The following is a 25,540-nucleotide window of genomic DNA, read 5'->3' as shown; positions in this document are numbered from 1 at the left end:
AAAGACTTCAACCAAAAAAAGGGATATAGTCTTACCTACCACGGAAAACCAGGTTTAGAATTTGACCGCCAAACCAGTGGTGGAAAGATCTGGGTTGCATAACATTTGAGCGTCATGCAATCCCAGCACTACAATGGTTTTACCCCAAGAGCTGGGTCATATTCCTCCGCAGCCAGGCTGTCAGGGGCCTGGAATCTTTGTGATTTGTCTCACTTCGTGGTTCTGGGTCATACTGTGGTCTTGGGTTGGTTGGTAGCCTGGTGACGACTTCATGGTTCCTTCTTTTTCCCGTTTCTCCAATTTAAGATTATGGGACCGCAGCAAATGACATTGGGGACACCACGAACAGAAGTAACGAAATCCCTTCCACAGATGTTGCTGACAAAAGCGGTCGGGAACATCTCTCGGTGAGTGGGATAAGTGGTTGTTTCCTAGATGGGCTCTGAGCACTGTGGGTGCTTCTATCAGTTGGGGCAGCGGAACCGCTTCGGTGCGTGGTTTTCAACACGACATTTTTACTGTTCAGGTGTGAAGAGGGTGTTGACGTTTGGAAGAATTCACAGAAAGGTTCAAGAGAAGTGGATAAATGTGCTGTGTGACCTCTGACTTACTCGCTTCCCTTTTACGCGCCCCTTTAATTGCTACTCGTTCTTATTGTAAATGTCTGTCCTTTAACAGATTATCACTAGGAGAGCAGTGTCTCATTCGGGCATTATTGCTGTCTTCCGCACCTTCACACCTGTCTTGTTCGGTATTTTAATAAGTCTCTTTGCCCACTAAATTTAAGGAATCCCGTAGGTTCTAGGAGGGACTGGCGGTGGGGAGATAGGAAAATCTGAAGGAATGGCAGGTCTGTCCTTTAGGAGTTTATACGTCGGTCAGAGCCCGGAGAGGTGAACGAGACCAGCAGCTGTGATACAGATAGAGAAGCAGTGGGATGTGAGAGCAGGACCTGGAGGGGCGGGTGCTCCCCCCTTCCTGCTGGGAGAGCCAGAGGCGGCTTGGTGGGGCCAGGGCATTTTCCAGCTGAGCGGGGTGGCTGGCATTTAGACCGAGAGGAAACCAAGGGAAAGGCATCTTGGGTTTGCGCACAAGAGCCCGCAGACTGGGAAGCGGTTTTGATTGGAAGGTAAGGTGTGTGAAGGGGGGCAGTCAGAAGCACGGTTGGAGAGGTGGTGGTGCCAGGTCGTGGGGTTTTGAAATACAGTGCCAGGTGTTAGATTTATCACGCAGGGAGGAGCCACTGAGGGAGGCGTGCTGGAGCCCCAGGACTCTGGCCGGGTTGGTCTGTCAGCTGCTGTGCTCGAACGCCAGCAGCATCCCTCATTCTTCTTCTCACTGTCACATGCACCCAGTCCCCCGTGCTGTGAGCTCTGCCGCCTGATAAACCCCGAACCCATCCCTGTCTCCCCACCTCCGCTGCCACGGCCGCAGGCTAGCCCGAGGGGTTGGCAAACTGTGGCCCGCAGGCCAAGTCCGGCTCACCCCTGTTTTTGTGCCATCTGCAGGCTAAGAAGAGTTTTTACATTTTTAAGTGGTTTGGAAAAAAATGAAAAGAAGAGTGATATTTCCTGGCACGTGCAAATCTTATGAAATTCCAATCAGTGTCCATAAAAAATAAAGTTTTATCGGAACGTGGTTATGCCTGTTTACGTATTGTCTGTGGCTACTTTTGTGCTGCAGTGGAGGCCGGAGTAGCTGCAGCAAAGACTGTATGGCCTGCAAAGCTGGACACGGTTAGTATCTGGCCCTTCCCAGAGGAAGTTTACCACAGTTGCTCGTTCCTGGATGACCTCCGCAGCTCTACCTGTCCCTCCTCTCCCATCTTGTGATGTCCCGGCCTTTCTCCATAGAGCAGCCTGAGTGACCTTTGAAAAGCACAAATCAGATCACTTTTATTGTCATTCTCAGAGTCTTCCCAATGCGAGTGTAAGAGAAATTTTATTACAAAAGCCCAGATCCTCATGGTGGCAAAAAGGCCCTGCATTATCTTGCCCTTGTCTGCGTCTCTGCCTTCACCTCTCACCCTGCCCTCATGTGTGCCACCTGTCCTTCTTCATGTTCTCTCGTGTGCTCCGGGCTTACTCTTGTCTCACAGCCTTTATGTTTGCTGTTCCCTCTACAAGGCATGCACTTCCCGATGGTCATCACATGGCTTTAGCCACCAGGCAGCCACGATCATGTTCCATTTTCTTCTGAGCAGTTATTAGTGTCGGTAATTCCCTTGCTTCTTCATTGTTTACTTGTGTTATGTCTTTTTTCCTTCCCTAGATTCTTTTTAGAGAGAGAGCATGTGCACATGGGTGGTGGGGAGGAGTAGACAGAGAGGGAGAGAGAGAATCTCAACCAGGCTCCAGGATCAGCGTGGATCCTGATGTGGGGCTTGATCTCATGACCCTGAGATCATGAACTGAGCCAAAATCAAGAATCGGACGCCTTACCACCTGAGCCACCCAGGCGCCCCTCCTTCCCTGGATTCTTTAGTGAGTTTCCAACGCTAGGCATCCCAGTCAGTGTTTTTCAGAGCTGTATCCCTCATCCCGTGAATAGTGTCTGGCACCTAGGAGATAATAAAAATTGGAGACTGATTGGAGTAATGGTGAACACTCTAGAATGGGTTGCAGAACAGAGAGATTAGAAGTGGTGAGATTAGTTAGGGGTCTGGAACAGTAATACGGAGATGTGGTTTATAGTTAAACCAGGGCCCTCATGGTGGGAATGGGAGGCTCATAACAGATGTAGCTCAGCTGCAACTCACAATATGCGTATCTAGTACATGGAGACACTCGCACGTGTTTCCATAGATGACGATATGCATTGCATCGAAATAGCGAGGACAAGTGCCATGGTAAATCAGCTGCAGAATGTTTTCTACTTCCTGCCTTGTGCAGTCGTTTTGGTTTATTCTCATACCAAACCACTTAATGTTTTTTTGGTTTGACAAAGTTGTTTGTGTATATAAGGAATCCAAGGAGCATGTGTTAAGCCCACAGGTGTGTACCTGTCCCAGTGACTAAAAATTACATGCCAACTTCACTTTTCTCTTTTGAGACCAAATGATAAATGAAGTCCCTAAGTGGTGTATCTCAGTGATATTTCGGACGGTAGGGCTGCTGGAAGGCGAGATCAGTGAAAATAATCTTTGTTGAAAGTTGGTACATTACAATTGCACCTGAGGTCCCTGGAAATCTGCACGAGAGGTAATGCTTTGTAGAATTTAAAGATGATGTAAAACTTAAGTGTGGAAAGATATTTGATACATGAACAGTTCCTGATCACACAGAGGATTGTTCGATTAGAAGGAGAGTTTCAGAGTCAGGGAGCTGATAGAAAAGTTAAAGGTGTTATCGGAACATTTGAAAGCCAGCCTCAAACACTTTCCTTTCTGGTCCAGTAAGTACTCCTCATGAACCTTGCTGAAGCCTTCGAGTGGAGCAGGTCCTTGTTCTATGCTGAGATAGATCCTCAGATTAAAAACTACTAACCAGCCACATAACTAATCAAACAACTGACCAGCCAACTACCCAACCAATCAACTAACCAACCAACTAACCAAACAACCAAACAGCCAACTAAACAACCAGCCAACTAACCAAACAAACAACTGACCAGCCAGCCAGCCAACCAAACCAACCAACCAAGCAAACAAATGAACAAATACATTCACCCCTACTTGTCTCCCACATAAAAACCACCCCCACCCCAACACACGCACGGTACATGGAACTATATTAATCAAACAATTCATTTTTGAGGAAACAGTTCTTCTCATTGTCATGGGATTCTTTGTTTATTAAGGGATTCTTTACATTTAGAGCTGCTTCAATAGGTTTAAATATTTGCTAACAGATCATTAGCTGCTCCCTTTCCCATTTTCCAGGTTGACTTCTCTATCTATAACGAGATAGAGAAGTCAGGGTAGATATTAGTATCTCCGTGTAGAAATGAGGGAATGCAGGCTTGCAGAAGTGAACCATGTGTTAGCTAAAGGCAAGGTGTCCTGTGAACATAAGGACCAAGTCTTCTGAATGCCAGTCGAGCACTTTCTGAAGTGGGTCAGAGACTGTCTAGGGTCCTACGGGGAGGTTGCGGGGCTCAGGACAAGTCCCCTAACATCTCTCCATCCCCGTTTCCTTAGCTATAAAATAGGGATTGGACTTGTTTATTCAGTTTTTCCCCTTCTGTCAGTACAAGTCTGGAATTTAATGGTAAGATCGAGAAACTGAGAACTAAAGTACTCTTTTCCATGCAAATGTTAGTCAGAAATAAAGATGAAAAAAAAAAAACAAACAAACCCACCCCAAATCATTAGGTACATTGGAGGGAAATGGTCTTCGTTAGAACAAATTGATCTATAATTAACCTGTTAGGAACCACAAGCACTCTGTTGTATATAGGCCACAGGACAGGGTTAAGGGTGCACTCAAACACCGGCAGAGGTGTTCTGTGGGAGATCTGCTCACAACCACAGTGCCAGTGGAGAGGATTCTCACGGTTTGGTTTCACTCTGGCCAAGTGCTTGCATGTGCCCTTTCCTGGGTTTTGTGCCTTCTTTAATGCTGTCCTGTCCCCAGTGGACATCAGAGAAGATGTCGCAGGAAGATTAGCCATGTACTTTTTGTTACCCTGCCTTCCCTCTCAGCCATGTGTTTTGAAGAAGTCGTATAAAGGCTAAGTCATGGATAAGCCCCAGGTTTTGTACTTGGACAGACTTCAATCTGAATCCCAAGCTCAAAAGGTGTGATCTTGGTTGGGTTGCTTATTTAATTTTTTATCAATTTCACTTTTATCATCATCATAGCCAACATGATTTATTATCTGTTATAGTAGACTCTCTTCCAAACCCATTATCTGCATTAATTCACTGAGGATTTCAATGATCTGCACGGCGGAATGATTATATTCCCCGTTTCACACATGAGCCGTGTAAGATGCTGGGAGACTGAGTAGTTCTGAGGTCAGGCACCTGAGAAGTGGTCAATCTAAATTTCAAACTCGCGAGGAACTCATGTTCTTAATCTCTGCTGTGTACTGCCTCTTATTCCGAGATGGGTATATCCGTCAGCACAAGCTATGCTGCGGTAACAAAAATCCCCAAATCTTAGTGGCTTTAAACGACAAAGGTTTATTTCTGCTTCGTTATTTGTGTTGACTGGGAGTTCTGTCTGCCTTGCCCTCATTGTAAGACCAGGTTGATAGGCAGCCACTTTTGTAAGGTTAGCATTTATTAAGGCCCAGAGAAAGAAGCATGAGAGCAGGGTTCTCAGCCTTGGAACCATCGATATCGTTATTATGGACGAATAACTCTTTGTTGTGGGGGGCTGTTAGGTGTTGTGGGATGCTTAGCAGCATCCTGGCCTTGACCCTCTAGGTGCTTGTAGCACCCTTCTCCAATTGTGACGACCCCAGAGTGACCGATGTTCCCTGGGTATAACATTATTCTTGGGTGTGAACAACTGCCTCAGTCTAAGATCTCACAGTGGCAGTGAAGTGCTCCGTTGTCAGGGAAACAAGTCTCACCTCATTGGCCAGAAGTGGTCACATGCACCCATCTTACCACAAGGAAGCCAAGAAGTGAACCTTCTGAAGGGAAACACAGGAAGGAATAGAAATGTTTGGTAAACAGCATTGACGATTACCACAGATGGGAAGAATGATATCTGTCTGAAGGATTATTATGCAGATTAAATGGAATAAAAAGAAGCTTAAGCATCTAATTAAGTGTGGACATCTAAAACAGTTTGAAACAGGAGTCCACAAACAATATCTGTTTTTGTAAATAAAGTTTTATTGGCACCCAGTCATGCCCATTTGCTTACATATTGTCTATGGCTGCTTTCACTCTACACCAGCAGAGCTGAGAGGTTGCGAAAGAGCCTGTATGGTCCCCAAAGGCTAAAGTATTTACTGTCTAACCCTTTATAGCAAAAGTTTGCCACCTCCTGGTTTAGAGAGTCACACTTTTCTTAGGAGCAGGACCTTGGAGTGAGCAGCAGGAATGGAAGGAGACACATTGTCCTGCTTCCATCTTTGTTTCTGAGATGTTAATACGTACTTCATTAGCATTACACACTTGCGACTCTGTGATCTTGCTCAGGGTTGGGGCAGGATTCACACGGTTCTGCATCTCCTCTCTCTACTTGTATAATCCACATGTTGCGATTACATTGCTAAGTTTAAAAAAACTTTGTGTTGACCTCTATCGTACACGCATATGTATACATATCATAAGTCTATGACCCAATGAGCTTTCACAAGTGAACCCACCCACAGGTACCTGTCTGCTCCCTTCCCAGCCTACCCCCAGCTCTGATTTCTAAGAGCAGCAATAGCTAACTTTAAAAAAAAATCTTTTTATTATGAACAGCTTTCTAACATGCCTAATGGTAGAGAGCATAGCAAAATGAACCCCACTGAATCTTTCACCAGCTTCAGAAATAATCAGTATTTTATCACTCAAGTATTGTATACTCTCCCCCTTCTCTCCAGGTAGGTAGGTAGGAGGAGAGATAGATGGAGAGAGAGTAATATATCTCTGTGTCTATGTAATATCAATTACATTGATATTTTTATAAGCTTATCGCTTACGTGTTCTCATTTGTAAAGTAAGGATAATCATCGGACCTACAATACTTCATGGTAGAGTTGTTGAGGGATAAGTGAATTGAGAGACAAAAAGTTCCCAGCAGAGCAAGTAGTAAATATGAACTGTCATCCTCATTATCATCATCAACCAGACATAGGGGACTAAGGAGCAAGGTCATGACTACCCTCCCTTCTTTTCCTCTAGGTCTATGCTGTGGTGGTAATTGCGTCTGTGGTGGGATTTTGTCTGCTGGTGATGTTGTTTCTGCTGAAGTTGGCGAGACACTCCAAGTTTGGCATGAAAGGTAAGAGGGGTCGTGTTTACTTGACTCCTTATGTGGAATCATTTTTGGCTTCTGACTAATGCTAATTACCACTAAAGAAAGCAGCTAGATTTACGATGACTAGGTTTTAAGGCTGAAAACACAGCAACAAGGATCTGATACTACAATTCCAGGCAGAGCAAAAATGATGTTGATTCCTCAGCAGTACCCACTTTCCAAGGAGGACGGTTGTCCCAGACGACACGGGACTGGTTTCCAGAGTCTCAAGTGACTAATAACGATACCGGCAAAGAGTGCCCAGGTTTCCTGTCGGCTTCAGAAAGGCAGGCGAGGTGTGGTGGCAGCAGGTTAGTTAGGGACACAAGTATTTTGTGCAGAAGGGTTCTTTCTGCTGTGCAGGTGACTTCCAGGCCCTTCCATGGTAGCTTTTGTTGTTGCCACTGCTTGTACAGTAAGACTCTCATCTTCTGAGATTTGAACTGTGTTGGGAAGCAAAATCAGAACACCGGCTGTACTTTGAAGCTTTGTGAATGAGTGAGTGTGTGTGTGTGTGTGTGTGTGTGTGTGTGTGTTAATGGAAAGATTCCCAGTGCTCAATTAAAAATTGGTGGCCATGTTGCCCCAGAATAGACCATGGGTCTCTTTCAGAGGACTGAAAATTCATTGTAGGGGGAAAGCTTATTTAAATGTTCTTGTTATATCAATAGCCAAGAGTTTCAGTGATTGAAAGCATTTGCTCTGAAGTTTTAACTTTACGTATTGACTGAGATGCTATTGTTGAATTTTGTGTGGTCTCTTATGAATAGCCACTGGCTTGGGAAAGCTGCGAAGAAGATTTAGTGGTGGCTTCGTTGTGTTGGAGACAAAGTGGTGGGTTTTCTTGATCTGTCTGGTTCATTAGAATCACTATTCTCATTGCCTACTCACTCGGAAGTGATGTTTATGGAGTGATAAGCTGTCCAGCGAACACTGGGCTCTGGGGTGGAGTGGATCTATTTCTGACATTTTCTCCTCTCCCTCTGTGGGTGCCCATGATTGAAATCCCTAAACCTGAAATGAACAGGGAGGAGTAGTGGTAAATTGGGCCTTGAATAGCCCCCAAATCTCCTCCTGACTTTCTCTTGACCTGCTGATTCTTGACATTTCTTTTGAAGGAGGAAAGATCTCTCATTCTCCAATTATAAATAAGGCCTGGAGGAGGGACGATACTACAGAGACTGTAATTAGTCCTAGTACGAAGATGGTTTACTTGCATCGGCAACTCCGGGAGGGCCTGTGAAAACGCAGATTTCTGGGCCACCCCAAGAGCTTCTGATTTAAGTCTGAGGTGGGCCTGATACTTGGCATTTCTAACAGTTTCCAAGGGATGCCAGTACTACCGTGGCCCAGGCATTCCTGGAGGATCGCTGTTCCATGGGATCAGCATGGGCTAGCACCTTCTGAATGCCAAGATGGGGAAGGGACATTGCTTTGCAGACCTTTCTGGGCCTAGGTCCAGGCCAGGCTACTGTTCTCTGCATGTCAGCCACCCACCAGGGCATTTCGTTTTCCTCATTCTGCTCAAGTACTTTCCTTCCTTAGAGGCACTTGGAGTGGACGTCCCCAAGCAGAGATTTTACTGGAGAGAGCCAGACACTAGCATTATTACTTTCCCGTCTTGAGGGTTTAGTTTGAGACCTTTCGTCTCATGCGCTCTTCAGAGAGAAACTTTGTCTAGGTTATACTGGGAGCTGCGCAGAAGCTTCGGGAACCTCAGCAGCAATATTTAGGAGCTGCCCCCACCCCAGCTTTGTGTTAGGAAAACCACCTCCAGAATGGTCTGTAAGGGTTCCCATAGTCTGTGTGGTGCGGGGAGGGAGGGGAATAGAAGGTAGGCATTTGTTTCAGAGAAGATTGTATTTCCTATAGAGACTCCCACACGAAGACTGATACAGATTTTTATTTGGATAACTTGGGATGATTACCGCTAACTCACCTACATTTCCCGTACCTGCATAATCTAAGGGGATCCTTAATGAATTGTAAGAAAGATTTTGCTGAACCTTGTCCCAGAGTCAGTCCGTGACTTCCTTCAGGCAGGAGCTACGATATCGTATGTTTCACTCCCTTATTTCCAAACATAAATAAAGTCGTTTTTTAAACAATTGTCTCAGAGACCCACGGTCTTGTTTAGAATAGCTTCTTTTTCTATTTTTAGCTGCACTTCTCTCTGTGCCATGATTGGAACACGTCGGGCTTGAGCTGAGGCTGTTGTTTACTAGTCAGATGCTGAGTTGATGATTTTGGGGGTGTCTGGAAGATAAGATGAGGGCAAATAAAACTGCATAAAAAGTGGTATTTAAACATTGATAGAAGGTAATGTACTTTAAATGCTATTAGTGTTGGGATCACTGCTGAAAAAGACGTCTGCCTTGAAAAGAGAAGAGTATGTAAAAACACTGTTGTACCTTCTGAACTCGCCAGGAAACATGTGAGTGGTGATTTCTCAGTAACAACCGTGTGAAATGTACATAGACTTGGCCGGGACCAGTGGCTCCGTTCCGTGTGACGTGCAAATGAGCTATTCCAAATGGAATTCTTGCCCTTAAAAGCACCTTCGGGAGATTCTACCGCCCTTCCTAGTCCCTTGTCCTGGAGACAGATGGAGATTGCAGGTGGCAGTCAGCTGGCCCACCAGGTATTTGCAGCTTTTTTCCATCCGAGCATCACACACCTCAGGCTCCAGTGTTGACTGTATTATCACAGTAGCTGCCTAGTGATCATAACCATAGTTTAAGACTGTTGATTGGAAGGGCCTTGGGGCAACCAGAATCCTCTTAAAATCACACTACAGCTGAATGCAAGGCAACTCAAGCCCTGTGGATTGACCCGAGGACCCAGACGTGATTCTGGGTTTCTGTGGGACGGTGATCTCTAAATTCCAAACCTGGGAGTGAAATCTAGATTTTAGAATATCTCCAGTGAGTGGTGGTGTGTTCTCTGGAGGTGGGTTTACGGGACTGGAAGCTTCCTAGGATTTATTCTCTGTTCTGTCAATTTACTGCAACCAAAGGCTGAAGGGAGCATCTTGCACAGGGAGCTTTGGCCGGGAGCTCCGTGAAGACAGGGTTCGTAGTGGTCTTGTTCATCATCCAAAATTGGCCCTCGATAAGTATTAATTGAGTGAATGAATGATCACAGAGAGTTTCCAATTTCAGTCACTTTAGTTTGATAATTGGAAAACAGTTGATATTTGGAGGATGGCTCATATGTGAATGATTAAAGAGAGATCTGAGAGCTTTTCTAAGTTTTTAAGGAGTCAGAGCCCCCTCTACCCTCACCTCTGCTTTCTTTGATCATTCCAGATAAGTCATGGCCCTAGACAGGAGGGCATTTTGCTAGGTTTTTGCTTGGGATTTGTACGTTTTTATACAATTTTCATACAATTATTGCTGTTTCAGTTTGGAGGGCTCACTTTGGCTTTCCATTTTATACAAGAGCATTGTGGATTTCTGCTGCTCTGCCTTTGAATATATGGCCTTGGAATATGTGTCTTTGTCCAACTTTGAAGCTGGCAGAAGCGCCTCCCGTCTTGGCGCTAACCTAGAATTTATCTTTCATTATCGCTTAGTATAGTTTAAGCTTCTTGTTGCCAGTGTTCAATGGACAACTGGCCTTTTGTCAATAAAGATGTCAGGAGGTAGCATTTACCCCAGTCTGTTTTTCCATGCTCATTTTTATGTCTCTACACCACCCTATTGCTTTTTGGTTGAGTATCTGGTTATCATAATCACGGAAGCCCAGAACAAAGGCCTTCTGTTAGTGCTTGGTCATCCGTATAGAGATTATTTATATGTGCGCTTAACATGGTTCCCAAAATATATAACAAACTACCAACATCTATGTCTGTATCCATATCCCTATACAGAAATGCATGATTTTATCCCTTTTCTCTTCAGGCTGTCTCTGATTGATTTTAATTCAGTTTCCACTGAACTAAGGCTCCTCGACTTTTCCAGAGCACTGCATTGCCAAAGCAACAGGCAACCAGGCCTCAGCACGCTCTTACTTGTGTTGTAACCAGGTGTCGTGTTTAGTTCTCACATTACTTCCTGGATCCCTTTCTTTGCGGAAAATAGAGAAGTGTGCAGGACAGGGAAATGGAAGCACTGGGGGGCATGAGGGCTGCCGGGCCTTCCAAGAGCTCTCCGCGTTTGGGAGCTCCGCCTGATGGCGCGATGCTGTGCAGGCTTGGAAAAAATATAAGGGAGCCAGAAGGGTGGAGGGGACTTGGCACTCATCACCCTGATGGAGAATCCTTGTGACCATCGGCTTTGTGTTACGTGCATCTCCCGATGGAAGCCCACGTAGTGATATTTATTCCCTGAGAACTGATGCATCCTTTGTCCGTCTAGAGTAAATATATCTAAGTGACCCGAAGACATCCCACAGGAGGAACTGGAATAGGAGGCCTGTTCTCTCATTCAGTGTTGATAGCCTACGGATTTCGTCTGCAGCCTCCTGTCCTTGCACGTAAACCGCCGATCTGCACTCATTCCTAGGACTCGAGCTGTAGGAATGTCCAATTTGTAATTGACCCAGAGAACCCCACTCCCTGAGAATGCAGAACCAGGTTTTCTTAACTCCAGATTCAAGGTCCACAGTTTGCTTTTCCTCTTATAAATGATCTTCTAAATGTCTTTCAACAGCAACCAAAAATTCGGCTATTTAAAAATAGTCATAAACATATAGCAGGACTGAAGCTAGAGAAGTTGAAGGTTAAAGCCTTTTCTACGAACTGAAAATAATTCTGGAAAGTTGAGGAGGTTGAGCTGAACAGATATTTGGATCAACTTTTAAAAGAGGGAAAAATGTGTTCGAAAGCCAGAAACGCAGTTGTAGAAACATCTGTAAGGACAAACTGTTTTCTATATGCACCCCCACTGTTTTTTGTTTTTGTTTTTTTTTAAAGACAAATGACTTACAAAAATTGTAACAGTAAAGCAAGAATGCATTCTTGCTTTTCACAATTTCAAGCAGTTTGGAAATATGTGGAGCTAAAAGGATTGCACTTGACCTTCCTTTCTTGCTACCCTTTCCACTGTTAAGGATAACCTTCTTTAACCATGCAGAATGCATATATTACGTAAATACTAAAATCCATAGCTTCACTTACTATAGATAATCAAAGAGACTCATTTCTGATTCCATAAAGAAATTGTAATCCCAAGCTCAGGCTGCATCTGCTTTAAGGTGACAGTTTGCCTCGTGGATCTTTCTGTATCAGTACCTGGGTCTCTTCTGCGTTCGAATTAATCAGCGTTTCAGAGTGGGCTGCTCTCAGGCTCCTCGGGTCTGCAGCCTGCCTCTGCCTGAGACAAGCTGTGTAACTTTGAGCAACTTTCCCATCCTCCCTTGCCTCAGTATTTCCATCTGGAGTGGGGCGATCACTGTACCCACCTTATAGGGTTGTTAGGAAACACGCGGAGTTTATGTACAGAAAGCACTCAGAAAAGTTCCTGGCATTTAGTAATTGTGATAATTATTGCTGACAAATTGTGATTTGTTTTCTGCTTTTAGTGTTTATGTTGTTATGGTTTAAAGTTAATGTTTTAATGTTTGTGCTTTTACCAAGTTTTCAGAAAGGTAATTGCAAACAATGCCTTACATATAGAGATAGGTACTTGGAATAGATTGTCGAGACAAAAGGGTGTGTGTATTTTATATGTTGATAGATTAGCTCGAGCCAATGCCTTATCGATATAGTCTCACCGGTAGTATATGAGGGTATCCTTTGTTGATACTTTCATCCATATCAGATATTATCGATCTTTTCTATTTGTGCCAATTCAGTTAAAGTGATAATCTGATGAATAATGAGGTGAAACGTGGTGCCTGGGTAGCTCAGTCAGTTGAGCGTCCAACTCTTGATTTCTGCTCAGGTCATGGTTTCAGGGTCCTGGGATTAAGCCCCGCTGAGCATGGAGCCTGCTTGGGATTCTTTCCCTCGGCCCCTCCCCCTCAAAGTGCTTGCGTATGCGCACACATACTCTCGCTCGCTCTCTCAAATTAATAAATAAAGCTTTAAAAAATGATAATAAGGTGACACAGCTTTATCAGGTGACCAATAAGAAGAAATGTTCATTTTACCTGTTGATTTGCAGACATACCTTATAAATCATATACATTCATTTTTTATTGGTTATATATATATTGCTCTGATCTTTTTCTAGTCTTTACCTTTTTTTAAAAGTGTCTTTTGGGGGGCGACTGGGTGGCTCAGTCGTTAAGCGTCTGCCTTCAGCTCAGGGCGTGATCCCGGCATTCTGGGATCGAGCCCCACATCAGGCTCCTCCGCTGGGAGCCTGCTTCTTCCTCTCCCACTCCCCCTGCTTGTGTTCCCTCTCTCGCTGGCTGTCTCTCTCTCTCTGTCAAATAAATAAATAAATAAATAAATAAATAAATAAATAAATCTTAAAAAAAAAAAAGAATTATTTATTCATTTGAGAGGCAGGGGGAGGGGCAGAGAGAGAGGAGAGAGAGGGAACCTCCAGCAGACCCTGTTGAGCGCAGAGACCAATGTGGGGCTCGAATCTCACGACCCTGAGATCATGACCTGAGCCAAAACCAAGAGTCGGAGGCCTAAGCAACCATGCCATCCAGGCAACCTCCTTACACACATCATGGCATACTTTCAAAAAGACTTCCCAAATCAGGACATCTGAGGTGTCCTTCTTCCCCTTCCCCCCATTCCTGTTTCTCTTTTTCTTAACCTTCCATTTTTTTCTGCCTTTCATTTTGTCCTTCCACGTCTCTCTCCTTCCTAATTTTACATTCTTCCTCTCTTTTGGTTTTCTTCTTCCTCATTCCTAGCATCTGATGTTGGTGGACACGCTTTTCAGAATTTACGAAGAGATCAGATAATAGCTTGGCTTAAATTCTAACATATGCTTCGATTTTATCTTCCTTTATTTTGGGCAAAGAGACTGAATGACTCTGGGAATAAATTTAGCTCCAAATCAGCAGAATTGTCCTATGGCACTTTGGAAGACAGTCTGTTTGAATATCGCACAGCCTTCATGTTTGTCAGTTGTTAAATCTTCAGTCTTCAAACCTAGAAGCGTAAGAGGGATATAATATTAGAGACGCATGAGTCAGGCTTCGGTTCATGTCCCAGGTCTTCCAACTGCCAACCATAATTTTGGGTGATATTTTTAAACTTCCTAAATCTTAGATTCCTCATCAGTAAAATGAGGAAATAATGCCCATCTCTCGGGCAGTTATAAGAATTAAATTAGTGCTTAATTTAGTGGCGGGCTTTTTGAACTAATTCCAGAAAAGGGGGCTAGTTTTCAGATTTATGTTATAGTAACACATCAGTAAGGAAAAGGGCATGGGAGAGTCCTGTCTGGACTGATACTCTGAATTACAGGAAAAAAACATGTCATATGTAGACAGTGTATATTAGTGTTTTCAGGCTTATTAGTTGAGTTTATAAAAAAATTGTAATTATAATGTGTCTCTACTTTATGGACACGTATTATGAATGCAAAGCTGCTGAAACGTGTTTCTGTTAAGACGTTCATTCTTTAAAGACGCTAGGTATGAATTACTGCGAGTTCTTAATTTTATTGTCCATTGAATGATTCACCTGTTAAAAGAAATCTCTGTTGACGGATGGATTGGGTATGGAGGTTTTACTAGTTTCTTTTGGGAGGGGCGCTTGCTGAAGGAAAGGGGCCGGAAGGGCAGGTAGGGGTGGAATGCGGGAGAGACCCAGTTACCATTAGCTTAAACTTAGAAACATGAGCTCACATAGCCTCCTGTTCGAAGGTTCATCCCTTTTACACGGAGGAGGCTGCAACTGTGAAAAGGGTCTCTTTTAACAAAAGGAAGCTTTAATTTTTTTTTTAAGATTTTATTTTTAAGCAACCTCTACACGCAACGTGGGGCTCGAACTCACAACCCCAAGATCAAGAGTCGCATGTTCTTCTGACTGAACCAGCCAGGAGCCCCAAATACAGGCTTTTATTTTTGATGTGTTCACAGCCTGCTTGAGATGAAAAGAGGGACTTTAGAGAAAATAAATTCTTCCTTATACTGTCGATTGTCATCCATGTTATTATATCCATAGACCAAGACACTGCATTTCCTGTGAGAGAAACCAAGGCTTGAGCAGGCAGATGGCAGTGGGAGGCCTTCGTTTTCACCAAGGCATCAGCAAAAGTAGAAGTCACTGGCTTCTTCTGTGATCATCTGGGAGCTTTAGTGGTCTGAGGACAGAGAGAATGAGAGGAAGGGAGGGAGCGGGGGAGAGAGAGACATCTTCATTCTAACTTTTTAAGTCTTTAGTCCTAAGAGATTAATATCCTGAATTGAAGGCAGAAGAGTCATGTCCGCCCCAAGTAGTGACAGTGGAAGGCAGGAAGGGGACGTGAGTTCAGGAGTGGGAGTGGTGTGGGAGGGGAGGATGTTGGGAATGAGGTGGTGTTTCTATTTACAGTCATGGTTGTCCACTTTAGTAGTCCCGGCAAGACCTGAGGAGAGTCAACCACCCAACTGAGCCTTTCCCACACTGACTTCCTGGATCATCTGTAAAAGGAAGTTGTGTGAGGACCAGAAATAACAGTATAGGACTGAAGGGCATCCGAGGGTCCCCTCCAGCTTCAGTATCTACCATCCTGTTACAAAACCATTCAGAACAATTACGCACTCACTAGAAGAGTCTGCCGTGTACTTCTCGTGATTTCCTTTATTATTTTGGTGCATAATGACATAATCTTTTTGTTGTTGTCGCTCTCCACTGTGGAACCACGTTCTCCTTACTATTAACATAGGAAATATCATGTCTGTGTGGTAATTTTGAACAATCACAGAACATTCGATGTTTATTCCATCAAGTCAGGGTCTCTCACACTGGTCTCTCAGCTCCATTTCCTCAGGTCGCATTTCAGTTTCTGGGCGATGGTGCAGTGTGTGGGATTGTGTGGGATTAAATCCTCAGGGGTTATGACATGCCACTGTGTGGAGGGGGCATATCTGTGGCCACAGGTAGTCATTTCTTCCTCATGTTGGTAACTTCTGTGTTGTCCACCTTCCCACTTGTCCCTGGCCACCAGATTCGGGCCAGTCACAGTTCTACTGTCTTGTGTTCCCAACCAGGTTCTGTCACCTTCACACGTGTCTTTGCAGGGACATCCCTGGGGCTTTGGGACCAAGAAATTCTGTGAAAGTGGCACCTGTTCTCTCTGCCTAGACACACTCTGGTTTCCTTCATTTATTACTTGTGCCGTTACAGGCTTGGGATTGCTCTGGCTTCTTGGCCACCTTTTTTAAGGTCCTCCCAGAAAGATGGACTCAGGCTTCTTCATGTTTTGAACCTCCAACCCTGACGAGAGATTCTGTGGTTCCCCCCGCCCCATACTTTACGAGGGGACAGGTAACGGGTCTCCTCTTACCTGCAGCTGACTTACTGGCCTCCCCTCTGACTCTCTGCTTTCCCACGGGGACAGAAAGAATATGAAAAGTGTTCTTTCCTGATTCATCTCCTTCCAAATCATTTCTGTCACATATGTGGATCTTGTGTTTCTCTCCGGCTTTTTATGATGAAATTTTCAACACGAAGAAAATTTGAAAGAATATAACAAAGAGTATCTGTATACTCAACACCAAGATTCACCCTCTGCTTAACAGTTTGCTGTTTGAAAATAAGTTGCCCATATCATGTCACTTCACACTTACACTTCCCAGCATATTTCTCCTAAAACTAAGGCCGCAGTATCTCCTAAAAGCATAACCCGATACCAGTATCATTGCACCTAAATAAGTTAAAACAGCTCTGTAATAACAGATAACACCTAGTGTATCTTCACATTCCCCCCATTATTCAACAGTGCCTTTTACAGCTTACATTTCTTTCTTTTTTTTTTAATTTAAATTCAGTTAGCCAACATGTAGTACATCACTAGTTCCTGACGTAGTGTTCAGTGATTCATCCATTGCGGATAACGCCCAGTGCTCATACGGCTTCTATTGCAAACTGAGATCGACTCAGAGTTCACGCATTGCATTTGGTGAGTGTGCTTCTTTGGTCCCTGTCAGTCTCGAGGGCTGCCTTCATTTTTTTCCCCTCTTGACATTGACTCTTTGAAGGGACCAGCCGGTTGTCCTGTAAGATGTCCTTCATTCTGGCAGTATGATTGACTTTTTGTTTTCTTTGCAGTATTCCTTTTTTTTTTTTTTTTTTTTTTTAGATTTTATTTTTTTATTTGAGAGAGAGAGCACAAGGGGGGAGAGGCAGAGGGAGAGGGAGAAGCAGGCTCCCCGCTGAGCAGGGAGCCTGACCTGGGGCTCAATCACAGGACCCCAGGATCATGACCTGAGCTGAAGGCAGACCCTTAACTGACAGCCACCCAGGGGACCCTTTTTACGGGATTCTTTCACTTGTCATTATCTGCTGTGTTTCCTTGAGTTGAAACTTATTTCCAAAGGCTGGATTAGGTGTAAGTGAAATGTTTTTGGGAAGAAGGCCATCCCAGATGCTTGCACTTTACATTGTATCTGATTTAGAAGCACTATTAGTGTAAGTTGGATTGGTTTTTAAAGAAGGTGACCACCAGATCTTTTCTTTATAAATGTAAGTTTCCCTTGGCAGTTGGTAAGTAATTTGTGGAGTGATAGGTTGACATCTAGCAAATATCCTCTCCCTCTAAAATTGGAACTTAATGGGCTTGGTATCTAGCTCTCGTCCTTCCCTAAAATAGTTATTTCATTTCTAAGGGTTGCAGAATGGTGTTTTTTAAATTCAATCATTCTATACATACTGGCTTCCATTGGGGAAAAAAAAAAAAGAGTGTTCTGGCCTTGACCAAAGATTTCAACTTTTTAATTTTAGTTCTACCTAGATAACTCTCCCTTGAGGCACGGGATGTTTGATAACCAGCTGCCTACACTGGGAAGGGTCATGGGGTTATAGAAAAGATTCATAGTCCCAGTATAACTATATCAAAATATTATTTTATTTTTAAAATGTCATTTATTTTCTGTTTCTCAGAGTCACTGAGCAAAGATATTGTAGGAATTCTTCTATTTTTCTTTATCACAATGATTAAATATTAACTAGGTATTAGTAACAATTGCTTTAGGATTCCCTCTTGCATCTTTGTGGTGGTTGGTGGAAATAAAAACAGAGAACTGGCAGCAGGCTAGGAATCATCCAAAGCCTTTATTACAGAGGCGAGGACCGTGGGCCCAGGGAACTTAAGCCACTTGCCTAAGGGTAGATACACGGCTGGTTTGTGCCGGACCCAGGGCTGTAAGCCAGGCCTTGTGATTCCAGCTTTGATGTTTTATGCTTTGAAACTAATATGCAGCAACATGGATGGGACTGGAGGAGATAATGCTAAGCGAAATAAGTCAAGCAGAGAAAGACAATTATATGGTTTCACTCATTTATGGAACATAAGAAGTAGGAAGATCGGTAGGAGAAGAAAGGGAAGAAGAAAGAGGGGGTAAACAGAAGGGGGAATGAACATGAGAGCCTATGGACTCTGGGAAACAAACTGAGGGCTTCAGAGGGGAGGTGGGTGGGGGATTGGGATAGGCCAGTGATGGGTATTAAGGAGGGCACGTATTGCATGGTGCACTGGGCGTTACACGCAAGTAATGAATCATGGAACTTTACATCAAAGACTAGGGATGTACTGTATGGTGACTCATATAACATAATAAAAAATTATTATAAAAAAAAGAATAACACTTGTTTCCATGCCAAGGTCACTGCTTTTGCACTAGTATGTAACCCCACTGGGTGTGCCTAGCATGTATTGCCAATGGACGATACTGTATTTCGCAAAGCTGGGGACATATATCGTCAGTGAGAGTGAGACGGCTTTAGCAGATACTCAGGGGAGAACGTCTTTCATTTGGATAGTTCTCTATTTTACTGTTTACTAGAGAAAATATCCCTAGCGCATCGTACCCTTGGTTCCATGTATTATTGTTTAAGATAAGGCTTAAACTAAAAACATGAAATAAAAAAATATTAGGTAAATAATTTAAATTTAAATTTTAAGAGCATTTGAATAGGACTATCCTAAGACTCTGGGAATTTAATGCTACACAGAGCAAAGTTTCTGCCTCATGAAGCTTAAACTCTAGTGGAGGGAAGGAAAGAAAGACAGAAAAAGAAATACAAATGTAATCTACAGGTAATGACAAATGCCCTGAATAAAGGACATGAGGTAAGAGGAGGATAATGACAGGTTCACTGTTCATAAATAGTTAAGACAGGCCTGTCTACTAAGATGACATTTGAGCCAAGAGTCGAGGGCAGTGAGGGAGTGAGCATGCTGATTTCTGAGGGAACAGCATTCCCGGCAGAGGGAACAGCCAATGCAAGGGCAAGGGAGCCTGGGGTGAGCTCTGCATGTTGAGCAGCAGAGGCCTGTGTGGCTGGAACACAGTGATGGTGGGGAGAGCAGTAGGACACCAGAAGGGTGGCAGAAATGAGCTCACGTAGGGACTTACAGACCTTTGTCTGATGAGGGGTCATGGTGCAGAAGGTACTTGGATAAGGCTTACGTATGCAAGTGTATGTAAAGAACTCTGGTGGGGGCAACTATATGATGTAGTCATATAATGCATTCGCTTCTGGTAACAAAAGATGACTTGGGGGAAGATGTGGCTGGGGGGTAGGGGAGAGATGTTCATGATATAAGGGTGTGCAGAAAATTTCACTGCAGGTTCATGAACGGCTTCAGGAGTATGACACCTCCCACCCCTCCCCCCTCCTCAACATTCATACACAAATGCACATATATACCCTAAAATGAGGGTTTGTAAAGTTTGTTTGTTCTCTGCATTCCCCCCGCATTACGCTGTCATGGAAAAATGTGGTGGTTGGTGATCACATGACTCTGGCCACTTGTGACCAGAAGTGGGTAGGACCCAGGCTTAGAGTTGTGTCTTGAGTTTTCCTTCTGATTCTTCTAGCTTCAGTCTGATTCCTCTTATGCAGCCCAGTTCCCTCCAAGAACAGGGGCATTACAGTTACTTTCATAGGCTGATACACTTTGAGTAAAATTCCCTCTTTTTGAAATCTCAGTTGCTATTGGGAGAAAAACACCACTGGTCTGAAAACTCAAATGATGCATTTTCAGAGTGAGTAGAGACATTGTGAGAATTCCTCAGTTTTCCTTCATCATGGTGATGAAACATTAAGGAGAACCCATGTTCTCTGCATGTGTGCCTTTTAGCTTGAGGGGCAAGGCTAGAACTTAAGGTCAGGCTGTAAGTTTCGAAGTTGTGCATTTCCAGAGAGGAAGAGAGCACTTGGTTTTCCTGCTTAGTGTCCTCCCAACAAATTACTAAGAGCACTTTTCCATCTTGTGGACTGGATCCGTCTTTCTTGAATCATCATGCGGTGTTGGGTTTCTATGGGCAAAATATCTAGATCTCCTTAAATGCATTTTTCTCTCTCAATGCTTCACACCTCATTCCTTGTTTAGGAAGTATTTGATTGACTACCATCTTTGGGGAGCTCTGTCCACTTGTACCTATTCTCTGGCCCTGGGTGGTATGGAGCAGAATTTTTTGCATCAGACCCCATGAGACCTTGGGAAGTCCTCATTATTGTCAGGTACATCTTCCTCTTTATGAACTGCCCAGTAATACCTATTTATTCTAGTCTGTTCTCTTACGCATCATCTAGTGAGCTTTGTGTTAGCAAATTCAAAGAAACTAACCGAGATATTACCAGTGAAAAAGCATATCTGCAAAGACAGGTCTGCACAATGAAAGCCTACACATGGGAAACAATGGCCTCAGTGTTGGAAAATCCCATTCATTGGCGTGGATTCTTGGATGGTGTTCATTTTGGTTTGACTTCTCGGTTTTCCCTCTGTCCTGCGTCTTATACTACATATCAGATTCTTTTCAATTACGAAACAATGCAAGTGGAAGCAGAGAATTATAATCTGACTCTGAATTCTCAGGATTCAAATATGCCAAGAGTGGGAGACGCCAAGTCTGAGGAGCTTTGTTCCTGATCTTAGCACTGACTTTAGCAAATGTTTCACCTCGGATGATAGTTCATCGCAGCGATTTTGTCACTGTGGTAATGGTTGAGAATTTTGTTTGAGGAAGACACTCAGTCATTCTCAGGGTACATCATGTCCCCTCCTTCACCCCTTCCCTGGATCCATAGGCATTTTCCATTCATCTCCTGAGCTTCTGAGGTGTTCTGAGAATCCCTGAAATAGCAAACAGCCCCTGTCCCTTGGTAGTGGCCATGGTGGTTACTTGCCTTTTATTTAGTTAGAATCGGGACTCCTATCTCGGTGTGAAAACTTGAGGTGCCCATTAATTATCAGTGTTATCTTTCCATCAGGGCCTTCAGAAATTCTACATGCTGTTTGTTTTAACATATCTGTTTATATGGGATTTGCAGGGGATACTCTCCTGTTTGACTTTGTGTTCTCCAGATGTGTCGACCTAATTGCTTTAAGTTACAAATGACCAAATTCTACACATTATTGGAAAATCTCAAAAAGGGGTATATGCATTGAACCATGCACAACCTTAACAAATTAATTGCATGTGTTATTTAAAAATAATTTGGATATTTCATGTTGTAGTCATTTATGATAGTTAATTCTCAGGTGATCTTGTGACCCAGGCTACCGACCCAATTGGCTGTTTCCATCAAGCCCCTGTTACTTGAAGTCTTCAGGTCAGCGTACTCTTTCTACAGAGAAGGACATAGAAGTAGAAGAAATTATATATTTTTTAATTACGAGAACTTCATTTGGATAGAGTCGAGTCTTGAATCTCTGTACTATAGATCCGTGTTAACCAAATGCATGGATTCCACAAGGCAATTTAAATAGCATCCCAGACTCTCCGAGCAGCGGGGATGGTTACGTGCATACGCACCTGTGACAGAGCTGCAGAATGTTGCTGCCAGTTTTTTTCCTGGGATTTGCGGAGTTGGCCAGCTCCCCTTCCCGGTCGGTTCTGTCTGTGCAGGGTCCATGGCCCTCTGTACGTGACTGACAGCAGCTTCCTTCAGCGGCAAACCACAACCGTAATAGGTTGAAGAACGCATTTTCTGACGCCTGAGGGCAAGCCTTCAAAATTGAATTCTACACACTCAGGAAATATTTACTTCAAACTTAGGTCTTTGCAAATTACCGAAGAAAAACGAATGCGGTTACAGTTAAGCGTACATCACTTGGTGGGGAACCAGCTGCAGTGACTGGAAAGTGGGGTCACCAGAGATACGTTTCCAGGAAATTCTCTTGCTGAATGTGGCAGATATATGTCTGTGCTCCCCCAGCCACCCTCAGATTCCTTCTACTGGTTCTGGGTGCTCAGCCTGGTTTCTGTGTCTGTTTGCTTCTGGAACCTTCTTCAGAGGGCAAGCATTGAGCTAGCAGAACTCCTCCCCGACCCAGCACACACACATGCACCCACGAACACACAGCTGGAAGTGGCTGGGACCTAAGCATCCTCCAACCCATTCCCTCAATCCCTCTTTTGCTGATGGCTGACAGGTGAAGGCTGGCCAGCCCCTGGGGGGTCATTTACAGATTCTCTGCGGGATCTGTGGTGTCATTTACACTCCAGAGCCCCCTGCAGGATCAGACTGAGACTGAGTCCTCACCTAAAATTGCAGCCTTGCTGGGCTCCTTCTTCCCTTTCCTGCCTCCCCCCTCTCCCGGGGAGTCTTCTTGAACTCAGTCACTGCTCTCCGAGTCTAATTCTGAGCAACTGACCTAAGACAGTATTTTCTGTGAGAGCTCTAAGAAATGTAACATTACTTGATGCTTTTTTATCAGTGTGTTTAAAACTATTTTTAGCTCTTGTTTGCTAATTTGGGTTACATATGTGCAAGTGGATGATCTGAAAATTTCATTAAAAGATCAAGTGAGGTCTAGATTACAGTTACCAGTTATTGAGGGAGGGGGCACTGTGTGCCATGTCCTTGACACATTTTCTCTGATTTTTCTAATAGTCCTGCATTTTCAGAATGAGTTCATTGAAGTCTAGAGACATTTATTAGTATGCCCAAGTCACAGAGCTTGTAACCGGAAGAACCACAATTCATATCCAGATCTTTCCGGATTTAATGCTTTAGCTCTTCCAGCTGCTGCCCTGTTGACTCTCTTTCCTTTTTGGGGTATTAAAAATGCCTATTTCTAGATGCTCAAAGAAGCATTCCAACATCAAAGTTCGTGACTTACTAAAATTGGAGGAGACTAGCTCTTTATTAAGAGATAACAACATGTATTTACCAAATACCATACTTAATTTCCCAGGATGGGAGTGATTGAAAATAATTTCTAACAAAGCGCTCGAATCAAGCCGTATGAATTGGCTGTATGCAAGAGACCTTTGTCCAGTTTGTGACAGAATGTGGGTGGTTCATAGAAACACGAAGGTACAGAGAAGGTGAAAACAGCACAAGGCTTTAGGAATGTGCTTCTGGAACAGAGGACAGAGATGGTCATGCTCAGTCCTATGACTGTACTGTACCAGGATAGGTTCAGAAAGTGACATTTCCAGGCTGCTAAATGGACCACTGGGTCCTGAAAGCCCTAATGCATCTCATAGGAGTTACCAGTCTGTTCCACGGAGTGATCCTTAAAGAAATAATGGGGGGATAATGGCAATGATGACATGGACTCGTATCCAGGGTCTGTCTTGGCCCCTGTTTGAATTATTCATTGCTGATACAAGTACTACACATGTGAAAATTTCAGCAAGAATTCATGAAAACCTTACCAGAGACCTTTAAAGTTTCTGTCAAAACACCAGGCTCTACTAGGTTCTCTGTGACGTAAGAATGAGTATCATTTTCTTTATTTGTGAAACGGGAATACCAGCACCGACTCAGAGGATTTCTGAAGATAACCTAAAGGTTAATAAGATAGTGCTTGGCAATATTAGGTGCCCTGTAAAGTGCCATAAAGTTTACCTCAGAAGCTTCCCAGTGGTCTCTTGTCATTGGTTGTAAGGTCATTAGCTGCGAGGGCTAGTGTTGGGGGAATAGAAAGTGTAGCATGGCCACTTTCTGTTTGCTTCTGGAACCATGTATTTGTTCTTCTGATATACATTTTACTGAGGGTGTAAAATGTACCAGGCACAGGAAATACACAAGTGTATGTGAGCACCTGCCTTCAAGAAGTTTGTGATCCAGAGGAGGACTGACCTCTGAGCAGATGACGTGGTGGTAGGTAGTCGACATGGTCTGACGCGGGAGAGGACTGATTCATTCTGTCTAGAGAAACCAAGGAGGACTTTGCAGGAGGCTGACCTTCAAGTGGGGTCTGGAAGGATGAGTAGGAGTTCACCACACACACGAAGTGGAGAAGGAGGTGCCTGTGAAGGGCTGGAGGTTTATATGTTGGGGTAGTTTGGGTATTGCCCGAGTGTTGAGGGAGGAGAGGATGGTGGCGGGAGATGATGTGGGGTGGACAGGGGCCTTCCCAAGCTATGCTGTTTGGAATTGGTCCTGAAGTCACAGCAGAGCCACTGAATTTAGGGATTGATGGGGAAATCATTAAGAGGAGGATTAGAACATGTAAATGTGAAGAGTGGTCATGTTCGTGTTGATTTGGTTACTGCCAAGCCTATTTACTGTAGTCCTTGATTTGCTATTAAAGCTGTTCATTTGTGTTATACATAACCTTACTAATTTTTAAAAATTTCTGGTCTCATGTCTTCATCTGGTTTTAATGGACTATAAATCCTTGAGTGGTCATACTTATTAAATAACTAATGTAGGATCCATTCATTCCTTCAACAAATACTTACTGAGAGCCTGGGCCAGGCCAGCCTGTAATGGACCCTGGGGACAGCTCCGGTCCCTGCCTGGTGGAGCAGCCTCTGCAGTGAGGGAGACAGACCGTGGATTCAGGAATAGGGAAGGGTGTGTGAAGAGTGTAGTAGTGGCCGGAGGAAGTGAGGGGTGTCCTGTCTGAAGGAAGTGACCTTTCTCCCTGGCTATGAGAATGGTCAGGGTGGAGGTCCTTCTTCAGCAAATCCGAAATCTTTGGCTTTTCTGTTGCTGACTTTATTCTTCTTGGAGTCCAGGAGAAGGTTCTCTGTCTGTCTGTTGGAAGGCAGCATGGGAGCTGTAACCACTCATTGGGCGTCTCTGAAGTCAGTTGTAGGCAGTGAAATTTCTACCCTGTGTATATTCCTTTTTTGTGGGATTTCCTCAGAAGGATTATGATATCGAGTTTCTAATCTAGAAATCAGAGAATTGGAGTTAGAATCGCAGCATCTGTTTTTCCCTCTTAGCTCCAACAGGAATACTTCTCTCAATTTTGACTTTTCTTGCCGAGTTCCTACTCTGTGCTAGGTCCTGTCATATGCAGGCTCTCTTCATTCCTCAGCGTGGCTTTGTGAGATAGGCATGGTTACCTTTATTTTTTTAAACGGGGACAATGAGGCTCAGAGAGATGATTTCACTTGCCCCGGGCCATGTTTCTCCTGAGAGGTGAGGCCTGGTCTGACTCAGGACAGTCATGCTTCCTGCCTCTGCCTGGCCTCATTCCTGTCTGTTTGTTTTCTGTGACCTTTCCTGTCTCATTCTTACTTTTCTCTCCCTCGTCATTTGGTGACTGTCGTTTGTTGGGACTGACCGCAGACAGACACTGCCTGGTGGGCAGCCCTGGGAAGGGAAT

At 44.0% G+C, this 25,540-nt stretch overlaps 1 protein-coding gene across 1 annotated transcript in view; it reads left to right on the top strand.

Annotated features, from left to right (window-relative positions):
• The window catches only part of NTRK2 (neurotrophic receptor tyrosine kinase 2), a 130,856-nt gene that overhangs the window by 63,999 nt on the left and 41,317 nt on the right, over positions 1–25,540 (top strand). Inside the window, exons 10-11 of the mRNA XM_040620196.1 lie at positions 307–407; positions 6,791–6,890. Coding sequence (XP_040476130.1) covers positions 307–407; positions 6,791–6,890 — 201 coding nt within the window. The remainder of the gene's footprint in view (positions 1–306; positions 408–6,790; positions 6,891–25,540) is intronic.

The sequence above is a fragment of the Ursus maritimus genome, unplaced genomic scaffold (assembly GCF_017311325.1).
Source record: "Ursus maritimus isolate PB19 unplaced genomic scaffold, ASM1731132v1 scaffold_34, whole genome shotgun sequence".
Lineage (NCBI taxonomy): Eukaryota > Metazoa > Chordata > Mammalia > Carnivora > Ursidae > Ursus > Ursus maritimus.
The sequence above is the reverse complement of the archived record's forward strand: the minus strand, read 5'-3'. Positions and strand labels throughout refer to the sequence as shown.